Source organism: Suricata suricatta, chromosome 5, assembly GCF_006229205.1.
Source record: "Suricata suricatta isolate VVHF042 chromosome 5, meerkat_22Aug2017_6uvM2_HiC, whole genome shotgun sequence".
Classification (NCBI taxonomy): Eukaryota; Metazoa; Chordata; class Mammalia; order Carnivora; family Herpestidae; genus Suricata; species Suricata suricatta.
The window spans coordinates 13,903,145-13,920,456 of record NC_043704.1 but is presented as its reverse complement, the minus strand read 5'-3'; the positions used below and the strand labels follow the sequence as shown (position 1 = coordinate 13,920,456).

General features: G+C 38.2%; 1 protein-coding gene across 11 annotated transcripts in view; it reads right to left on the bottom strand.

The window, feature by feature from the left end:
* Positions 1 to 17,312, bottom strand: part of SYNJ1 (synaptojanin 1) — an 87,056-nt gene that overhangs the window by 36,279 nt on the left and 33,465 nt on the right. For 5 of the 11 annotated variants that reach the window (XM_029939045.1, XM_029939049.1, XM_029939050.1 and 2 more), the window contains 8 exons: positions 14,459 to 14,520; positions 13,343 to 13,439; positions 12,065 to 12,234; positions 10,714 to 10,795; positions 8,904 to 9,056; positions 6,276 to 6,441; positions 3,784 to 3,807; positions 904 to 1,095 (listed from right to left, as the gene is read on the bottom strand). In XM_029939045.1, coding sequence (XP_029794905.1) covers positions 904 to 1,095; positions 3,784 to 3,807; positions 6,276 to 6,441; positions 8,904 to 9,056; positions 10,714 to 10,795; positions 12,065 to 12,234; positions 13,343 to 13,439; positions 14,459 to 14,520 — 946 coding nt within the window. The remainder of the gene's footprint in view (positions 1 to 903; positions 1,096 to 3,783; positions 3,808 to 6,275; positions 6,442 to 8,903; positions 9,057 to 10,713; positions 10,796 to 12,064; positions 12,235 to 13,342; positions 13,440 to 14,458; positions 14,521 to 17,312) is intronic. The other 6 variants (XM_029939046.1, XM_029939053.1, XM_029939055.1 and 3 more) reach the window with 2 other exon arrangements.

Sequence of the window (17,312 nt, the reverse complement as noted above, 5' to 3'; positions counted from 1 at the left end):
ATAGATGTGAAGTAGAGAACTGCAGTGCTGCTGCTATTCTAATATTACCACCACCACCACCACTACTACGACTGCTACTCTTACTGCAAGTCTGCTTTCAAGGTAGATTCAATGTAAGTAACAATAAAAGTCTGGGAAAAACCCCAGCATTTTAAGATGTGACTGATTAGAGATAACTGAAAAAAGAAAATCTGTATCTCACGTTTTCTCCTATGCACTTTTTTCTAAGTTGATTTATTTATTTTTGAGAACGAGAGAGACAGCACTGACCGTGCAGAGCATGACGTGGGCTCACAAACCACAAGATCATGACTGAGCCGAAATCGAGAGTCAGAGCCACCCAGGTGCTCCTGCACTTCACCTTTATTCATAATACTTGCTAGATGTGTACTATTTTAAAAAGGAATTCAAAGCGACTTTTAAAAACAGAAGGTCTCACATTCATGTTTCTAATTAAAAGCTTAAAAGCATCCTCAGCTCAGTGTTTGATTTGGGCTGTGAAAAGCTCGATGGCGGAATGACGACCAAGTTTCTACAAGGATAAATCAGTACCGTTAAATTATAAAGTGCCAACAGATGTCACAACAAGTTTTGAAAGATTTTTCATAATCTACTCTGAATATTTATCTGACTAATTAAACAGAGAACTGGATTTGAAAAATGGAACGTACCAGGTTCAAAAACTTATCAATCACAAAATAAGCCTGCTGTGTGTCTGTTTAAAAGATTAAAAACCGAACTAGTTTTTCTTATTTGTGCGGTTACCTTTAAAGGTCTGGCCTTCCTACTTATAAAGCCAAGTTTCTTTTAGGAAGGAAGGCAGACCATGAAGTGTTACATCTGTTTTATAGATTAATAAGTCACAAGATTTATTAGGTGAATCCCTATTATAAAAAAGCGAACCTTGAAACTCCTGGATGCCAGCTAACTTGGGCGCGTCAAGAAGCCAGTCGGTGAGTGTCTGATTCTTAAAAGCTATGCTGCGAAACTGCTTCCCGCCATTCACGTTCCAGGTTCCGACACATACTCGAATTTTCTTGGGCTTTGAATACTTGTAGAAATTCTCACACATGCTCTTTAGTACCTTGGAGGATGCTGGTTAAAAACAAAACACCACAGCACTTTAGCTGCACGAAACCACTTTTAGAAATTGATTTTTATACCTGAGAAATGAAGCAGGGCGAGTACAATTATCATAACATGAACAAGCCTAAGATACATGCACAGCCCAGCACGATGCGAGCAACACAATTTTTGAAAACACTGGCACTGGATACAACAGCCAAAGTAAAAATTATCGCAGTAACATAAAGCATGCAGAACAGTTCTGTTTCAATGACGCATTACATCATTTTATAATGTAAAAAACTAGAGATTATACATTTTTAGGAATATAGCAATTGACTTTCATATAACTTGAGTTTGAAGGCTGGTGAAAATATAGATCTTATTTCCAAACAAAAAGATTTAAGGACATCTATATTTGAGTTTCTAACTACCGACAGGTGGTTTGAGGAGTAAGGGCTCCCTGACAAAAATTCTAATCTGGGAGGATAATGAGATGTTGGAGACTGAAGTCACTATGAAATTCGTCCCAACTCACTCAGAGAGAAGCCAAAGTCCGTGACAACAGGCTGCAAGGCCCTAAACAATCCGCGCTGCCATTCTGCCCTCATCTGCTACCCCTTCCCTGGTCACCAGCCGCTCACTGCGGACTCCCGGCCGGCTCCGAGCCGGCTCCCACCAGGCCTCTGCACCGAAGGTTTCCAAAGCCTGAGACATTCTTTCCTCACCTCCTCTGGGTCTTTACTTTCCAGTGAGGCTTTTCCTGACCATCTTATTAAAATGTGCATTCTGTCCCTGGCCTTCCATGTCCCTTCCTCATCTTATTTTTCTCTATAGCATTTATCACCATATTGCCACTTACAAACTCTGTGTCTTATTTCTTTACCCAGTAACCATCTGTCTCCCCTCTCAAGAACCAAAGCCCCATGAGCGCAGAAATGGTGGTCTATTTTGTTTACTATAGTATCTCTGGTGACTAAGAGAGTGTCTGGCACACAGTAAGTGCTCAATATATCACTGTTAAATGAATGCTCAATACATTATTGGACCCCCCCAGTCTCTTACATGCACATTTTTTTGCCTACCATCTACCTTCCTTTTAAATCACATTTCCCTTTGATTAGAATCTTGGCACTTAAAGTAGCTAGAACCTTAATAGGACCTCTAAAAACAGAATAAACATTTACTTGGCAATTAATTGGTAGGAGGAAAAGGAAATCACAATGATCTCACCTTTCTCACATTATTGTATTATTATTTACTATTTTAGGATACCAAGATACATAAGAGAATTAGAGTAAAAAGGAAGATTATAGAATTACAAGGAAAACAGTGTGACCTGTGAGTCTCCTGAGGGATCTGCTGATGGAGGTAAGCCCATCCCCACTGTTCCCAGGAGCAGGCACGCAGATTTGGAGCCCTCCTGCTATCTGATTTGACTGCCTGCATAAGCTGCCGGGCGGTAATGAGAGCAGATGACTGGCTCTGGTCTGTTGGTGCGGCTAACTGGAAGTCAGCTGTACCTAAAGCATCATTCTCTATGGCATGGTCTTTGTAAACGAAATCACTGCCATTGCTCAATGAAAGGCTATGAAAACAGCCTCTGTGATCCATTCTATGTCAAAATACAAGTTCTATAATGATTTAACAGCTTAAAATACTCAGCCAAATAATAAATTGTGTGAAAACATGTGGCCATGTTGTGTGAACTAATAAAGTCAGATCAGTGTATAAATAAAAAGTTTTTAAAATTTTCTAGTTTATTCTTAACTGGTTGGCACCTTAACGTGCAGCCATGAGGCCGTGTTCAAACAGATGTCCATTCCTAACTGCCATATCATTTCAGAAAATGGATTTCATTACACAACTCAAAAATATATCCCAGTGCTCTCTTTCCATCCTTCTCACAAAAATAACCAATAGTTTCTCAAAACATTCAGAACAGTAACTAAGCAAAACAAGTGTTAAGATACCAAACCTGAAGTGAAAGGAAGAAAAGATGTCTTTTTCTGATAAATTTCTGGCAAGAGTTTAACCCTTTTTGTGCCTTTCGCCACAGGTTCATGTTTAAGGACAAGTTCATACCTTGTCCAGAAAATGAAAGCATGAGATTCTTATGAATAGGAAAGGCAAGAAAAATAATGACCTTTAGGTCCTAATCACTTAACTCCTCTAACTTTGTTACCAATTTTAACGCTTTTTAAAAGAAAGCAGATTACATTTTAGTGCACATCCTATAGTTACAGAAAATACTTCATCCACAGTATGAAAAAATAAGTCAATGTTGTTTTCAAATATTATGTGTGAGAAACACTGCTGATAGTCAGATACCCCAGACAGTTCCCTGAAATTAACCCAAAACAGTCACATTGGGGTTTTTACCATTAGCCTATTAAAAATAAGGTATAATACTGACAGTATTTGTTCAATGAAATACAAAGGTAAAATTAAAATGGATGAGCTATACTTAATTAGAATTAAGCATTTTCTAGAGGAAGACAGGCAGCATTACAGATTTCCTCCTAAACAAAGTACTTCATTTTTCTCAAACAAATTTTTTTTCTTAGATTAAAACAAGGTATCAATTTATCCTATTAGAATCTGAGGGCAAAATAAGAGAAAGTTTCCATTTATACGGCTTTACTGATTTACAGTATCAACTTTAGAAAAATAAAGACAAATTTGCTTTTATTTACAGATTGGTTTTCTATACTGTACCTGACTGTAATGTCTGCTCAGAAACTATGGATGCATCAAGAAGAAAACAAAGAATCATTAGTAAAACAACAAATTACAATTGAAATCTAGAGCGTTATGACAATACATTCTAAGATGGCCTCACTTTTTTCTTTTACATCAATTTGATGACTATTTTTTTCTGATGGCTATAGGACACCAAAGATTCAAAATAAGTGACAATATCTGACGCAAACCCTCTGCATCTATGAAAAACCCTACGGTGACTCAGTGATGTTCAGAGTTTCAGTCAGGAGGTCCTTCGCCTGCTTTTCAGGCTGCTCGTGTGTGTGTGTGTGTGTATGCGCGCACGTGTGTGCATACACACGTGAGGGAGAAGAATATGAATCTAAAGACCCAAGGGGCTAGAGGGTATTGAACACATGAGGACGCTACCCTAATACACACCTCCCAGCATTCTTTCTGGGACTCAGCGGATAAGTACAAGCAGTTCAGCTGTAACAGAACATACACACTCCACAAAAGTCACCGTGTAGTGCCAAACTGTACAAATGCCCATAGCCAGAGTTTATGGGCACGACACTCCAAAATTTTAACTCCAAAACAGATGGGACCCTATTCAAACCAGTAGTGCAGTTTTTCTTGTTAAATGGCTTGAGATGTACAAACACTCCTTCAACACAGCACTTCTTCATGAAAAAGACTGGAAGTCTGCCTGTAGAAGGAGGCCTGGGGAGGGTGGCCACTGGTAAGTAAGCCAACCCTTTGAACACACGGGTGTGAACCGCCTAGGTCCACTGATACGTGAATTTCTGTTTGGTTACTACAGTACTGTAAATATATTTTCTCTTCTTTATGGTTTTCTTAACACTTTCTTTACTCTATTGTAAGACTATAGTATATAATACACACAAATATGAAATATATATTAATCAACTATTTATATAAGGCTGCTGTTCCACAGTAGGTTATTGGTAGGTAAGTTTTTGAGAAGGCAGAAGTTATATATGGATTTTCAACTGTGGGGGGCGAGCACCCCAGCCCCCATATTGTTCAGGGGTCAGTTTTCATTGTGAATGATGGAAGAAGGGTTCTCTGGAATTGGGATGAAATCTGTAACCCCAGATGTGAATGGGTGTGTCTCATAACACATCTGGTGAACTGAGGCAGAGAAAGGCTTGAAGCGTATGCATATGCACACTTGTGTGCATTTCTATCCCTCTAAGTTCCACCAGGTGAGACGATGCATAAACTAATGCAGAACTGGCTTCATGCTCAAAATGTTCCCTAACAGAGCGTCCATGGTGGAACAAATTGCCATTCTCAGAACAAGCATTTTAACAGAACTGACTGTACTTTTTTTTAGGCGTATTTGACACACAGTAACATGTGCAGGAAACTAAAAAAACTGATGATCAGATTCGGGGATTCTTAAGCTCCTCGCTTCTCCTTTTCTTTCCTTCAACTGCTTACTGTCAACTGTTGCTTAGCAATGCCTCCGCATCAGAGAAGGCACAGGTGGAAGGAGAGGTGAGATGCAAATCAGCCAAGTCTCTTGCTGGCAGCCAGGAAGAAAGCCTCAAGTTAAAAGCAGTAGCTAAGGTCAGACTTTGTTTTTTAGAGCTTTATAGGCCTCAGTTCCCCCAGCCCACTAACAGGTCCCCAAGGAGCCGATGTACCCAACTACCCCCAGGACCATGCACAATTCTGAAAGAATCCATGATAACCTAGGTGACCAAGTAATTATCTAAGAGTACATTATTTGATGAGGAACCATTTCTCTTAACATGCACAGGGAAACTGTAGGTTTGGTTTGGGGATAATTGAAGAAATAAGAATGTTCAGAGTGCTAAAAAGTGAAGACAGAAAAAATATGGAATTAATGAAGTCAATTCATTGAGTTCTACAATGCATGGCGAGTTTCCTCATGATGATACTAAATGCATACTCACTGACATGAGCTCAAATTCTTTGGATTTTAATAAAAGACTCAGTGCAAGTTAAAAAGTGACCCTGAAAGTCACATATTTATGCCAAATATTAACGTGTCCAATAATAAGTAATATTTTAAATGATTATCTAACATGATTTAATGCTCATTTAAATAATAGCAAGGTAAGGTAAGACCAAGTTATAGAAACTTGGGGTTGGAAATTAGCAAAATCACTAATATAGGCACTGTTTTTCTCAATAAGGCATCTGTTGTCTACATAACTAGGTCACTGAATGCTCTATTCAAAGCACTAGCTGAATATTCTATGAAATCCTGCCTTGCATAGGCCTCATTTTACAGCTTAGTAAAACCACTGATGACATAAACATTTCCAAAGAGATGAACTTCCTGTAGAGAATGCAAGTTTTAAAAATTACATTGATAGAAATTCCTCCCAAAACTATTTTAATCAACTTGATCTAAAAAAGGCTTATGTAAATAAGTTTACAGTCACTTCTTGGACTATTAGAAGGGATATAAATAACATAAAGCAATCAAAATATAAAGTAAGTATGCATACCACGCAGACTTCCTGTAGTTAAAAGTGCTCGCGCTTTGTCGGCTAAGTCACTATTTAGAGTATTTCCCAGTAGTAAAACATCTATGGCCTCTTGCTTGGAGCTGTCAAAGAAGTTATTCTGAATTGTTCTAGTAACAGAACGAGCACCATCTTTTAACTTTCCAGCCTGTTGAGGGAAAAAGAGCAAGGATTTTTGTCTCAAATATTGTTGATTTTATTCAGTAGGCATTTTGAAACTTTAAGTCAGTTTTATGAGCCCTTACTGCAATAAAAAGCTAATCATTCTATTCTGAATATCAAATCATCATATCAAAATGGCTCAAGATGTCATTGTTTTTTTTTTTCCTTCTGGGTAACAGCTCTGCACAAAAAGACGGAAAAAGCTCAGTACCACAACCGCATCCACCAATGATATCAAGAGCAGTGAATGTCTAAAACTGCTTACTATAAAGGAAATAAAGTGAAATGTACTTATTTAAAACGAGGAAATTACTTCTTACATTGTAGCCCGTGGCACTAGGGGTGGGGTGGGGGCTGCAGGGAGACCGGGGAGCATGTGGCACACTTATTATATGCTCTTAGAAAAAAGTTCAAAGTACTTTAACAGTAGAAAAATAACATGCAAAAAATAAGATTGAAACTGCTCCTCAATAACTTATACTAGTTAAAACTAAAGCTGAACCTAAGAATGAAGGATTAGCCTCAAAAGAAATTTATAGTTATAGTTCATAAATACTAAATGTAAACTACAGTTTGTATACCTTAGGTCATTTTATTGCCTATGTAAATATAAATAGAAAAATAAACTTAGGCCAGTTCCGACAGTGAGAGAGTTGACTATAACTTTTTTTTTTTAGTATGGCTGACACACAATGTTACTTTAGTTTCAGATGTACAACGCAATGATTGGATAACTCTAGAAATTATGCTGTGCTCACCACCAGGGTAGCTGCCATCTGTCACCATGCACCGCCATCACAATACCGTTGACCATATTCCCTATGCTGTGCCTTTTAGTCCTGTGACCTATCCCATAGCTAGAAGCCTGCATTTCCTGATTATAACTTTTAATGAACATATACTTTACTTAGGCATGCTAGTTACCATGAAGATTTCTTTTGATTTTACAGATTTTGATGACTGTTTTGAAAAAAAAATATACCAAACTCTTGCCTTTTAAAAAAACACTTTCATTTGTAATGTGTAATTTTCATTCCTTATAGAAGTAACAGTAATTTGAATATTAAAATGTTATTTCCTTCCATATGATAACATATACAAATGACAGTATTTGAAAAGACACTCACCATTCACATTATCAGGCAATTAACCAAAAGGAACCCAGAGAAAGGAAAAGAAAGAGCAGTTCAGATGTTAGATTTTAGTTCAGTTCAGACTAGTAATACTTAATATATGAGAATTTATATCTATTATGTTAGAGATAAAAGACCACTGAAAATATATGTAACCTCTGGATACATATATTGTCTTGGCCACTGCAGAAACAAAAAAGCAAAAGAACATAAAAGAATATTTTAAGCAATAGTTGTAGAGAATCGGGCTTTAACAGTAAGAATTATATTCTCTTTTTTAAAGGAATAATAAAGAAGGTTTAACAATTTCAAGTTTTCAAAGAGGGACCAATGTCAACAAAAGCATTTCTGTGAGTTGAACAAAAGAAACTTTGCAGGTAAGGCCAATAAATGAACAGAGATAGACATGGCATTTTATGAGACGCAGAAGAGGAGGAAGATTTGGAAAGTAAACGACTTAGAGATGACGAATGGTCTTCAAAGAATTTCAGCTGCTGTACTGATGGGGTGGCGGAATTGTAAAAATGATAACTGCGCCCATTTCTATTCCTGAGGTAATTTGAAGAATTGTAGAGATTTAAAATGTTAATAAGATCCAACTGAAAATAGGACCTTTAAAAAGTCAATATTTAAGTACATAAAATAATGAAAAATATCTTGAGTACGTTTCCAAAGTCTCTTAGTAAGTGCCAAACACTAGAGTAGGAAATAGTCTGTAAATAATTTCAGATATTAAAAAGTAATGACGAGGCACAGAATTATGAGGAAGTCCATCTCTCACACTTCTGTACATTGTGAGAGCCTCCTTTTCAAGGTAAGATAAGTAAAAGAATAAAAACTTAATAATCGAGCCTAGAGGTGTTGGGTTCATAATAAGTGTTGCACAAATTGTCCCCTGATTTATTCACCCAACCAGTATTTGTCACAACCCTAGTAAACAATAGGCACTATATCAAGTGCTGGGAACACAAAGCCAAATGACACAGGACCCCTTATTAGGAGGACTAGGATTTTTAAAAAGTTATAACCAAAATAAACATAAAAAATGAGATAGATACATAAGAGAAAATCATAAAATGTAAGCAACACATGTGGAGGCCTAATGGACTATCGCCAAATGACTCACTATGTCATAGACAAGACCTCCCCAAATCTAGGGACAGAACTCTCTTCCCTCCAATCATTAGTACCCGCTACAGCAGGAAGTATTAAAGAGGACACTGAAGGATAATAATTTAAAAAGAGACCATTTCCAAGTGTTAGTGAAAGGAGACCGAGGCTCCTTCGTCATCGTGGGAGGAGAAATCAGCGCTACCTTAGCCTTTCCTTCCAGGGCTCCGGTGCCCGCGTAGATCTTACTGATTGAATCACCATTCACGGACCACATTGACCGAAAAACTTCTTGAAAGCGAGTCACCAGCTGAGGCTTTTCGGCTAAGCCAAGAGCTTCCAGTTGTTTAGCTAGCATCTAAAACAGCCAAAGAGAAACCTTTATAAGTATATTAATAATACATTAATTGTGATGGGACTTTTCAAGAACTACGAGAATCAAACCAAAGTTTGCACTTTACAGGACCATGCGGGACTGGATTTTGAAAAGCTACTGATTTACTAGGCTAACGGTGCTCAGTCCCACCATATTGGGAAGAATGGTAAGTCTCAATGACAGAATTTTAAAGAGGCTAAACGGTAGAACCTATTTAGCTACACAAAGAACACCTTCTGTAGCCGAGAAATCTGCACACTGTCCTTTCATTTTTGAGACAGAAAGAAGCCCAGCTGCAGAGTAACTAATGAGCCAGCGTCCTGGCCAAATTTAATATCATTCACTGGAGGAAATAAGAGCGTGTTACTTCCTATTCCTGTTTTTACAGTATTTTAGAGCTGTGCTCAGTTCCTGTGGCACTGCATGTAGACCCACCACAGACTTATGACCACAACTGCTGCATAACAAGAAAGATCTAGGAAGCTCAGCATTGCTGCCTTGTCATACTGTGAGACTATGTCTATATTAGACTGAATTTATGGATAGATTGATATATGGATAGATGGTAAAGAAAACACTTTTAAACAAAAACTTCATTCGAGAGGCTGAGTCTCATGCACTCTCGCTCCCACTAACAACGGGCATTTTCATTGATCCTGTTTGTGGCTACTGATTTGAAAACACTGTAGAAACTGCACCAGGTTACAGATGGTCAAAAATATAGTCCCACGGGACTGCACACATGAGGACAGACCCTCACCGATTCTGAAGAAACTACACAAAGAATAAAGGCCAATATATGTTTATATATATATATTTTTCCCCCTTCCAAAAGGCAAAAGAAGCAATTGGAATAGTATAAATAGGTTTTTTGGGTTTTTTACATTTTTTTTTTTTACATTTATTTATTTTTGAGAGAGAGAGAGAGAGACAGAGCGTGAACAGGGGAGGGGCAGAGAAAGAAAGAGACACAGAATCTGAAGCAGGCTCCAGGTTCTGAGCTGTCAGCACAGAGTCTGACACGGGGCTTGAACCCATGAGCTGTGAGATCATGACCTGAGCTGAAGTCGGATGCTCAATGGACTGAGCCACCTAGGCGCCCCTAAATAGCAGTTTTTAAAGCCAAAGTTAAGGGGGTGCCTGGGTAGTTCAGTTGGTTAAGCACCTGACTTTAACTCAGGTCATGATCTCCTGGTTCCCGGGTTCAAGCCCCATGATGGGCTCTGTGTTAACAGCGTGGAGCCTGCTTCAGATTCTGGGTCTCCCTCTTGCTCTGCCCCTCCCTTCTTCGCTCTCTCTTTCCTTCTCTCTCTCTCAAAAATAAACACTAAAAAAAATTTTTTTAAATAAATAAAGAAATAAAGGGAAAGTTAAGGAACAATGCAGTGAAATATCAGCTACCTGAAGAGAGTAAATGGGAACAGGTGGAGGAAATATTCAAATGAAAAGGAATTCTTGAGGGGGGGGGGAACCTATACGAGAAGTAAAAAAAAAAAAAAAAAAGCCTTTAATGGAGCATAATTTCATTTTATGAACAGTAATTAATGAGAAACATAAATATTCCAAAAGCACTGACTGAGGCATTTGATGCAAGTCACATACATACATTTCAACTTCATTTATTTATTTATTGCTTTACCTCTAGGCCAAGGAACGCCTGCACACTATTGGTTCTGTCCAGACAATCCAAGCAGTTTGTTCGAACTGTACCACTCTGACATCTGCAACAAATTCGGTAAAGTGTTAACAGCTAGTTTGAAACAAAAATAATAAAGCTAAAACAAAATACGAAAAATTAAGGCAATCACCAAGATACGGCATCTACTTTCTACCCCTAACTTTTTATTACTAGTTTTCAAACATACAAAAAAGATGAAAGAATTTTACAGCAAACCTCCGCATACCCATCATCTAGAGTCTACAGCTGTTAGCATTCTGTCATATGTTCTTGATCACATATCTATTTATCCACATTTGCTTTTTCTTTTCTTTTTTTTTTTTTTACTACAGAGAAAGACAGAGCATGAGAGGGGGAGGGGCAGAGAGAGAAGGAGACACAGAACCGGAAGCAGGCTCCAGGCTCTGAGCTGTCAGCACAGAGCCCGACACGGGGCTCGAACCCACGAACGTGAGATCTGACCTGAGCCGAAGCCGGAGGCTTAACTGACTAAGCCACCCAGGCGCCCCACACCCGCTTTTTCTAATTAGGCCAAAAGTTAGGAGCTAAACATACATTCAGATTTACGACCGCAGGGCTCTTGGCATATAAAAGATGGTCAAATAGTTATGGAAGAAATTTTTTAAACCTAAGATCTGTTATCTCCACTGGCCCTATACAGATTCTATGGCATTGATACTAAACCTCACACAGAGAAAAACTAAAAATTGGAGCTTTGTTCACTAAAGTTGACCTCATCCTATACTCTGAACTTCGATTGTTCAATATTTCCTTTCCTCCTCTACTTCATTATCAAAACCTGAAGACTTCAATTGTACTAGAGCAGACAATAAGCTATGTCTTTTACTTCTAGTTGTATAATAGTCCTGACTGAGGCCAAGGCGTAGTAAAATATGAGTTCTAAGAGAAGCAGAGTAGTCTCGTAGATCACAGCACGAGGTCTGGGGCCAGGTAAATCCTCGCTCTAACACCTTTCAGCTGTGTGATTTGGGGCGAATTATAGCCTATGCCTTAGTCTCCCCAAACGTAAACGGGGATAGTAGAACCTCTTTCTACAACTGCTCTTATTGGTACATGTCCAGACTGAGTACACTGCCTGGCTCATTAGATGTGCCCAATAATAGAAGCTATTATTACTACCTATTCAATTCTAAAGACAGAAAAACAAGCCTAAAATCAAGTATAATAAAGAAATTTTACTTAATTATAAACTTTAATATAAAAAAAGAAATTCAAGAGTTCAGTGTTAAGAATAATTTTTAAAATATAGCAAAGTTCCAACACAAAGAATAGAGAAACAGAGCAGTCAAACCTTTGAACTTCACTTCCATCGAAATAAAAAAATCCATAATCTACAAACTTTTGGACTTGAGGTTTAAGAACACTATGCAATTTTTCTGCCTTTCCTCCTTTAACCATTTGATGATAGTCAAAATTCACCATCTGGATATCAGCAGCATGTTCAGAAGCTTTCAAATGACTCTGAAAGTAAAAAGGCAAATACTCCTCTAAATGTTAACTAAATACAACCTCACCCAGTGATGTTAAAATGGAACCTTACATGTTAAATCTAAACCTCAGCGTGGCCCCCAAAGTCTCATTGGTCTCACACAAAGCTTTGGTTGGCACTGGCAGTAAAATGGAAAATTACTTGAAACCTCGCCTACTGTCCCGGAGAGATTAGGTGACATAATCAACATCAGAGAACTTAAATAATATTCTCATCTGGTTTAGAAAATTAAAATTATCTCAAACCACCAACCCTTCATTGCTTACAAATTTAATAATTGTACCTGTTACAGAATCTCAAAATAAAGTAATGGATTGAAGATAAAACCTACTAAAGACCAAAACACTCACATTTAAAAAACTTAACATTCGAATGTTTTAAAACTTATTCTCTAAAGTATAATCTGTTTATTAACAATATTTATTTCAAAAGCTTCACAAAAAACAGTCAAACAAATTAATTTCGGACTTCATCAGACTGAACTTCAGAAAATGTTCTCTGTTTTATTTAATTAAAGCTCATAATCTTATGGAACACCATTATTGATATTGATTCACTGCTGATTCAATAAGCATTGATGAAGAGAACGTTCTCTTTAGAAGGTGGACATATATTATTTGGGTTCCTCTTTACTTGCAGTTTTCCCTCATCAATAGGAGAAGGCATGGTCTTCTGTGCACTATTCGCCGTATCATGGGTTTAAAACCATGACTGTGGTTTCTAGGAAATAGGCGGAGGCAATGCACGGATGGAGGAGGAAACCGTCTGTGTCTTTTTACCGGTGACAGATGAACAGTTTTCAGAGGAGAGGACATATTTTCTTTCAGAGGGGAGGACATTCTTTCTGGTTCTCCACAACATAAATAAGTACATTTCAGAAAACAGCATCAACTGCTTTGAAAGCTTTCCCTAATCCCAATGTAAGCAACGTCATGCAAAACGGTTTCTTGGTAGCCCAGAGAGTTATGGTGCCAACAGACACCCAGGCTTTTTCTCGGAAGTCAGTTCATTATTGTGCCATATAATTTTTTACATCATTCTAGGTGTCCGTGGAACAGAAGAAAAGGTGATCGTGCCTACCTGAAAAGCCTTACTTAGCATATGTTCACCTTCCTTAGATCCAAGCAGATTTACTATTATTTGTTTACCATACAAACTCTTCAGTGTTCTAAAATGCCTGTTAAAGAAAAGAAAGAAAGAAATATGTGTCAAGTGGCAGCCTAATTTTTTCCCCCAACAAACAGAAATCCACTAAACAGAACCTACGAGGCAGTATTCTACATTTCTAGAATTGGCAAAAACTGGATACAGATTCATTCCACAAATCCGTTCCTCTCAGCATTCTGAATTTACGAAAATTCGGTTAAGGCCATTTCTTCTCTGAATCATCGACGCTGAGGCTTCCATCTGTGCCCGAGCTGCCGGGCCTGCCCAGCACCCTCTCCTGTCTCCGAGGCTGGTGCCAGACAAGCACAGAGAACATGGCCACCAGCTTGGGAGAGCAGCGAGGGCAGAGGGCTGCCCCTCATGTGAGGACATCGCATACGCCGTGGGCACTAGAGAGACCTCCTTAACCATTCCAGTCTTAAGAAAAATAGGCCCCAAATCGGAGGCTTTTTTTCTCTCCATTTTCTAACCATTCCGGGGGCTACAGGGCAATGTGTTCCTAAGGAAATATAACATGCGCCACAGATAGTATTTTAAATTTTCTAGAAGTTACATTAAAAAAAGCAAAAATAAACAATGAAATTAATTTATATATTTTATTTAACCCAATACAGTTAAAATATCATTTCAACATACACTATACAACAAAAATTAGTAAGATATTTAAAATTTTTTTTTGCACCAAGCCTTTGACCTCAGTGTACATTTTATACTATTAGCAAATACATCTCAATTTGGACTAGTCAAATTTTAAGTGCTCAGGAGCAACCTGAGGCTAGTGGCTACCTTATTAGACAGCATTTCCAAACAGGCTGTTTTAAGACCAAGAGATGAAGACCCACAACCTAGTGCTACCAACCCCCAGAGTCATAATACTAGGTACCACCTTCTTCTGATTAAATTAGATGTCAGAAAAATTTTACTTAGGGCCAAAACTAGCAGAAGAAATAAACCAGTAAACATAATAATTAGTTTTACTGCCTAACAATATCAAGACTTAGAGCATTAGGTAAAAATAGCCCCCCTTGCCTGTCAAAAGCAGGTGCATTGGCCTCAAATCCCCTGGACATACGAACACGATGAGATCCCACCTGCAGCAAGAAGAACACATTAAGTCCGACCAAAAGCCAATGAGGACACAAAAGAAATAGCATGTTTATAATAAATGGTAATTCATTTGCTGAACAAATAATAGTAAACTGAATTTAAAAAAAAAGTTCAATGGGTTTTCTTTCCCTTTATTTTTAAAAATATGACCTCATAATAATAAGAACAGAAGTTATGAAACACCATTATGAAAACTCACCAACTAAGAGGAATTTTTACTTATGAGAGATATTTTAAAGAGGTCTTTCATATACATTACCTTGTTTTAAGCTCAAACTACATGCCCTGTGTAAGTTAACATTATTACTGCCATTTGGGCAACAAAAGAAACTGAAATGCAGACAAGTGAAAGAACTTGTCCTCTGACGTTAACAGAACTAATTCCGAAAAAGATTCACATGAGGATTTAGGTCCCCTGAACTTGATTCCTACTCTTCCAAGCTGCCTACAAGTACAAGGTCTACATATTTTTTCTTTGTTTTGTTAAATGCCCTATTCACTCCTCCACACACAAAATCAGAAAATGTGGGTTGAGAGAATTAAACAAGATGTAAAATATCTACCTTTCTGTTTTGTTACAGTTTTTCTTTTCTCACATAGGAGAGTAGCAGAGAGACAAAATTAAGAAAAAAGAGGGGTGACTGGGTGGCTCAGTCCAGTTAAGCATCAGACTCTCTATCTCAGCTCAGGTCATGATCTCATGGTTCCTGAGAGCAAGCTCGGGATTCCTGAGCCAACTTGGGATTCTCTCTCTCTCTCTCTCTCTCTGCTCCTCTCCTTTCCTTTCTTTCTCTGTCTCTCTCTCAAAATAAACAAACATTTTTAAAAAAGAAAGAAGAGATGCCAAGAAGAAATATAAAGGTGATACCAGATTATTTCCCTGAACTCTACTTTGAAACGTTTCCCTCTGAGGGAACCTCCCCCCAGAATTCATTCTCCCTAATCTGAACAAAGTGACTTAATGCGGGCATGAGAAGTGGGCCACCAAAATCAGTCATGCAGTCGACAAATCAGAAAATAAGCTCTAACATGCTCATCCAATTCAAAAATTGAATTAACAGTATTATCACGCATTAAACATTCTTCCGTCCTGATAAGTGAGACAGTCTAAAAACTCTGATAATCAGTATTCTCTTTAATGTTTTTTCTGTTCAATAAGAAAGTGATTAGCCTAATGTCACATTGATATTCAATTTCACTTTATAGTGCTTAAGTCTTCACAAAACTTTAAAATTTCATGTACCACAGGACAGTAAGCATTTTAGACTGAAAAAAACTCAGCAGAAGTCAATACCTAACTCTATAAAAGTCTAAGACTTTGCATTTTGTTTACTGCTACTTATCTTGAACAGTACTGCCAACTGTCAAGAAGGTAAAAAAATACACGTTCTGTTTTTCAAGCAATGGCTGTGGTCGTCCCCAACGCCCTGCTCCGAACACAGACGTACGACTAGCTACCATACAGCTATCATGCAACAAGGTAGATCATAACCCTTAGAGTAATATGCTGGGTACACTCGACTGGTTTTATTATTCGATTAGGCTTTGAGACAACTGCCTAAAAGAATTCTATAATAAAAGAGCTCTGGGTTGCCTGGGTGGCTCAGTCGGTTAAGTGTCCAACTTTGGCTCAGGTCATGGGTTTGAGCCCTGTGTTGGGCTCTGTGCTGACAGCTCAGAGCCTGGAGCCTGCTTCATGTTCTGTGTCTCCCTCTCTCTCTCTCTCTCTCTCTCTGCCCCTCCCCAACTCGTGCTCTGTCTCTCAAAAAGAAATAAAACAAAAATAAAATAAAATAAAATAACAAAAAAATCTTTTAAAAAGTCATAAAATTAATAATCTAGAAAGTTTTAAGGCTTTAAATAACCATAAATTTATAAAAAGTTGTACAGAGATATGTTTTACAAACCATTTAATTGAGTGGTATGGAGCATCGTTTTCCACCAATATTATTGCTCCATGTTCACATATTTCTAAAACTTCAATTCAACCAAGAACTGAGTGTGCAACCCTATACTAGACAGATCTGATGGTGCTTACCATCTTCTAAGACTCATATAAGCTGTAACATAATGTCAGCTGTAACAGTATGATCTGTAAATGTTAAATAACTTCAGAGAAAGGAAGTCATACGTAAAATGAATGAGTTGCCGCCCCTTACAATATCATTCTTACGTGTGGAGCACATTATGACAACTCTTATAATTCCTCAAACGAATTCATACTGACATTTACCTTTTCCACAAAAGTTTGACTCCCCAGACTGTAAACTCTCTCTGAAGCACCAACAGAGCCTTCGAATCTCTCACAGTATACGACACCGTACACCCGGTATAAAATAATATACATTAGATGAACTTGAGTATGTAAGGAACAGGTCAGTGTGGAGGAGTAACGGAATCCATTCAATGAGATCTGAGTTGGCTATACTGAAGGACAACACACCCTAATCTGGGGAGCAGAGGACACCTGTTAGAAAACAGCCCGGCATGAAGCTGGATAGGCAGAGGAAGGCAGATCATGAAGAAAAGGGGGTCTAGTAGATCTGATGAGTAGAATATATCATAAGTGGGAAGAACTACCAGTTAGAAAGACCAGGCGGAAAGCTGTGAGAATCTTCCAGGCATGAAGAAATCCGGAGGACCCTAACTGGAATGGATGATAGGAGTGACGACTGAAAGAGAGAGAGAGCCCCAGGACCTAGGAGGGCTAAGTGTGAAGGGCTGCCTTTGTTGGTTCAGGACTGGCTGGTGGTGCCCCAGCTGGTTCAAGGCCAGT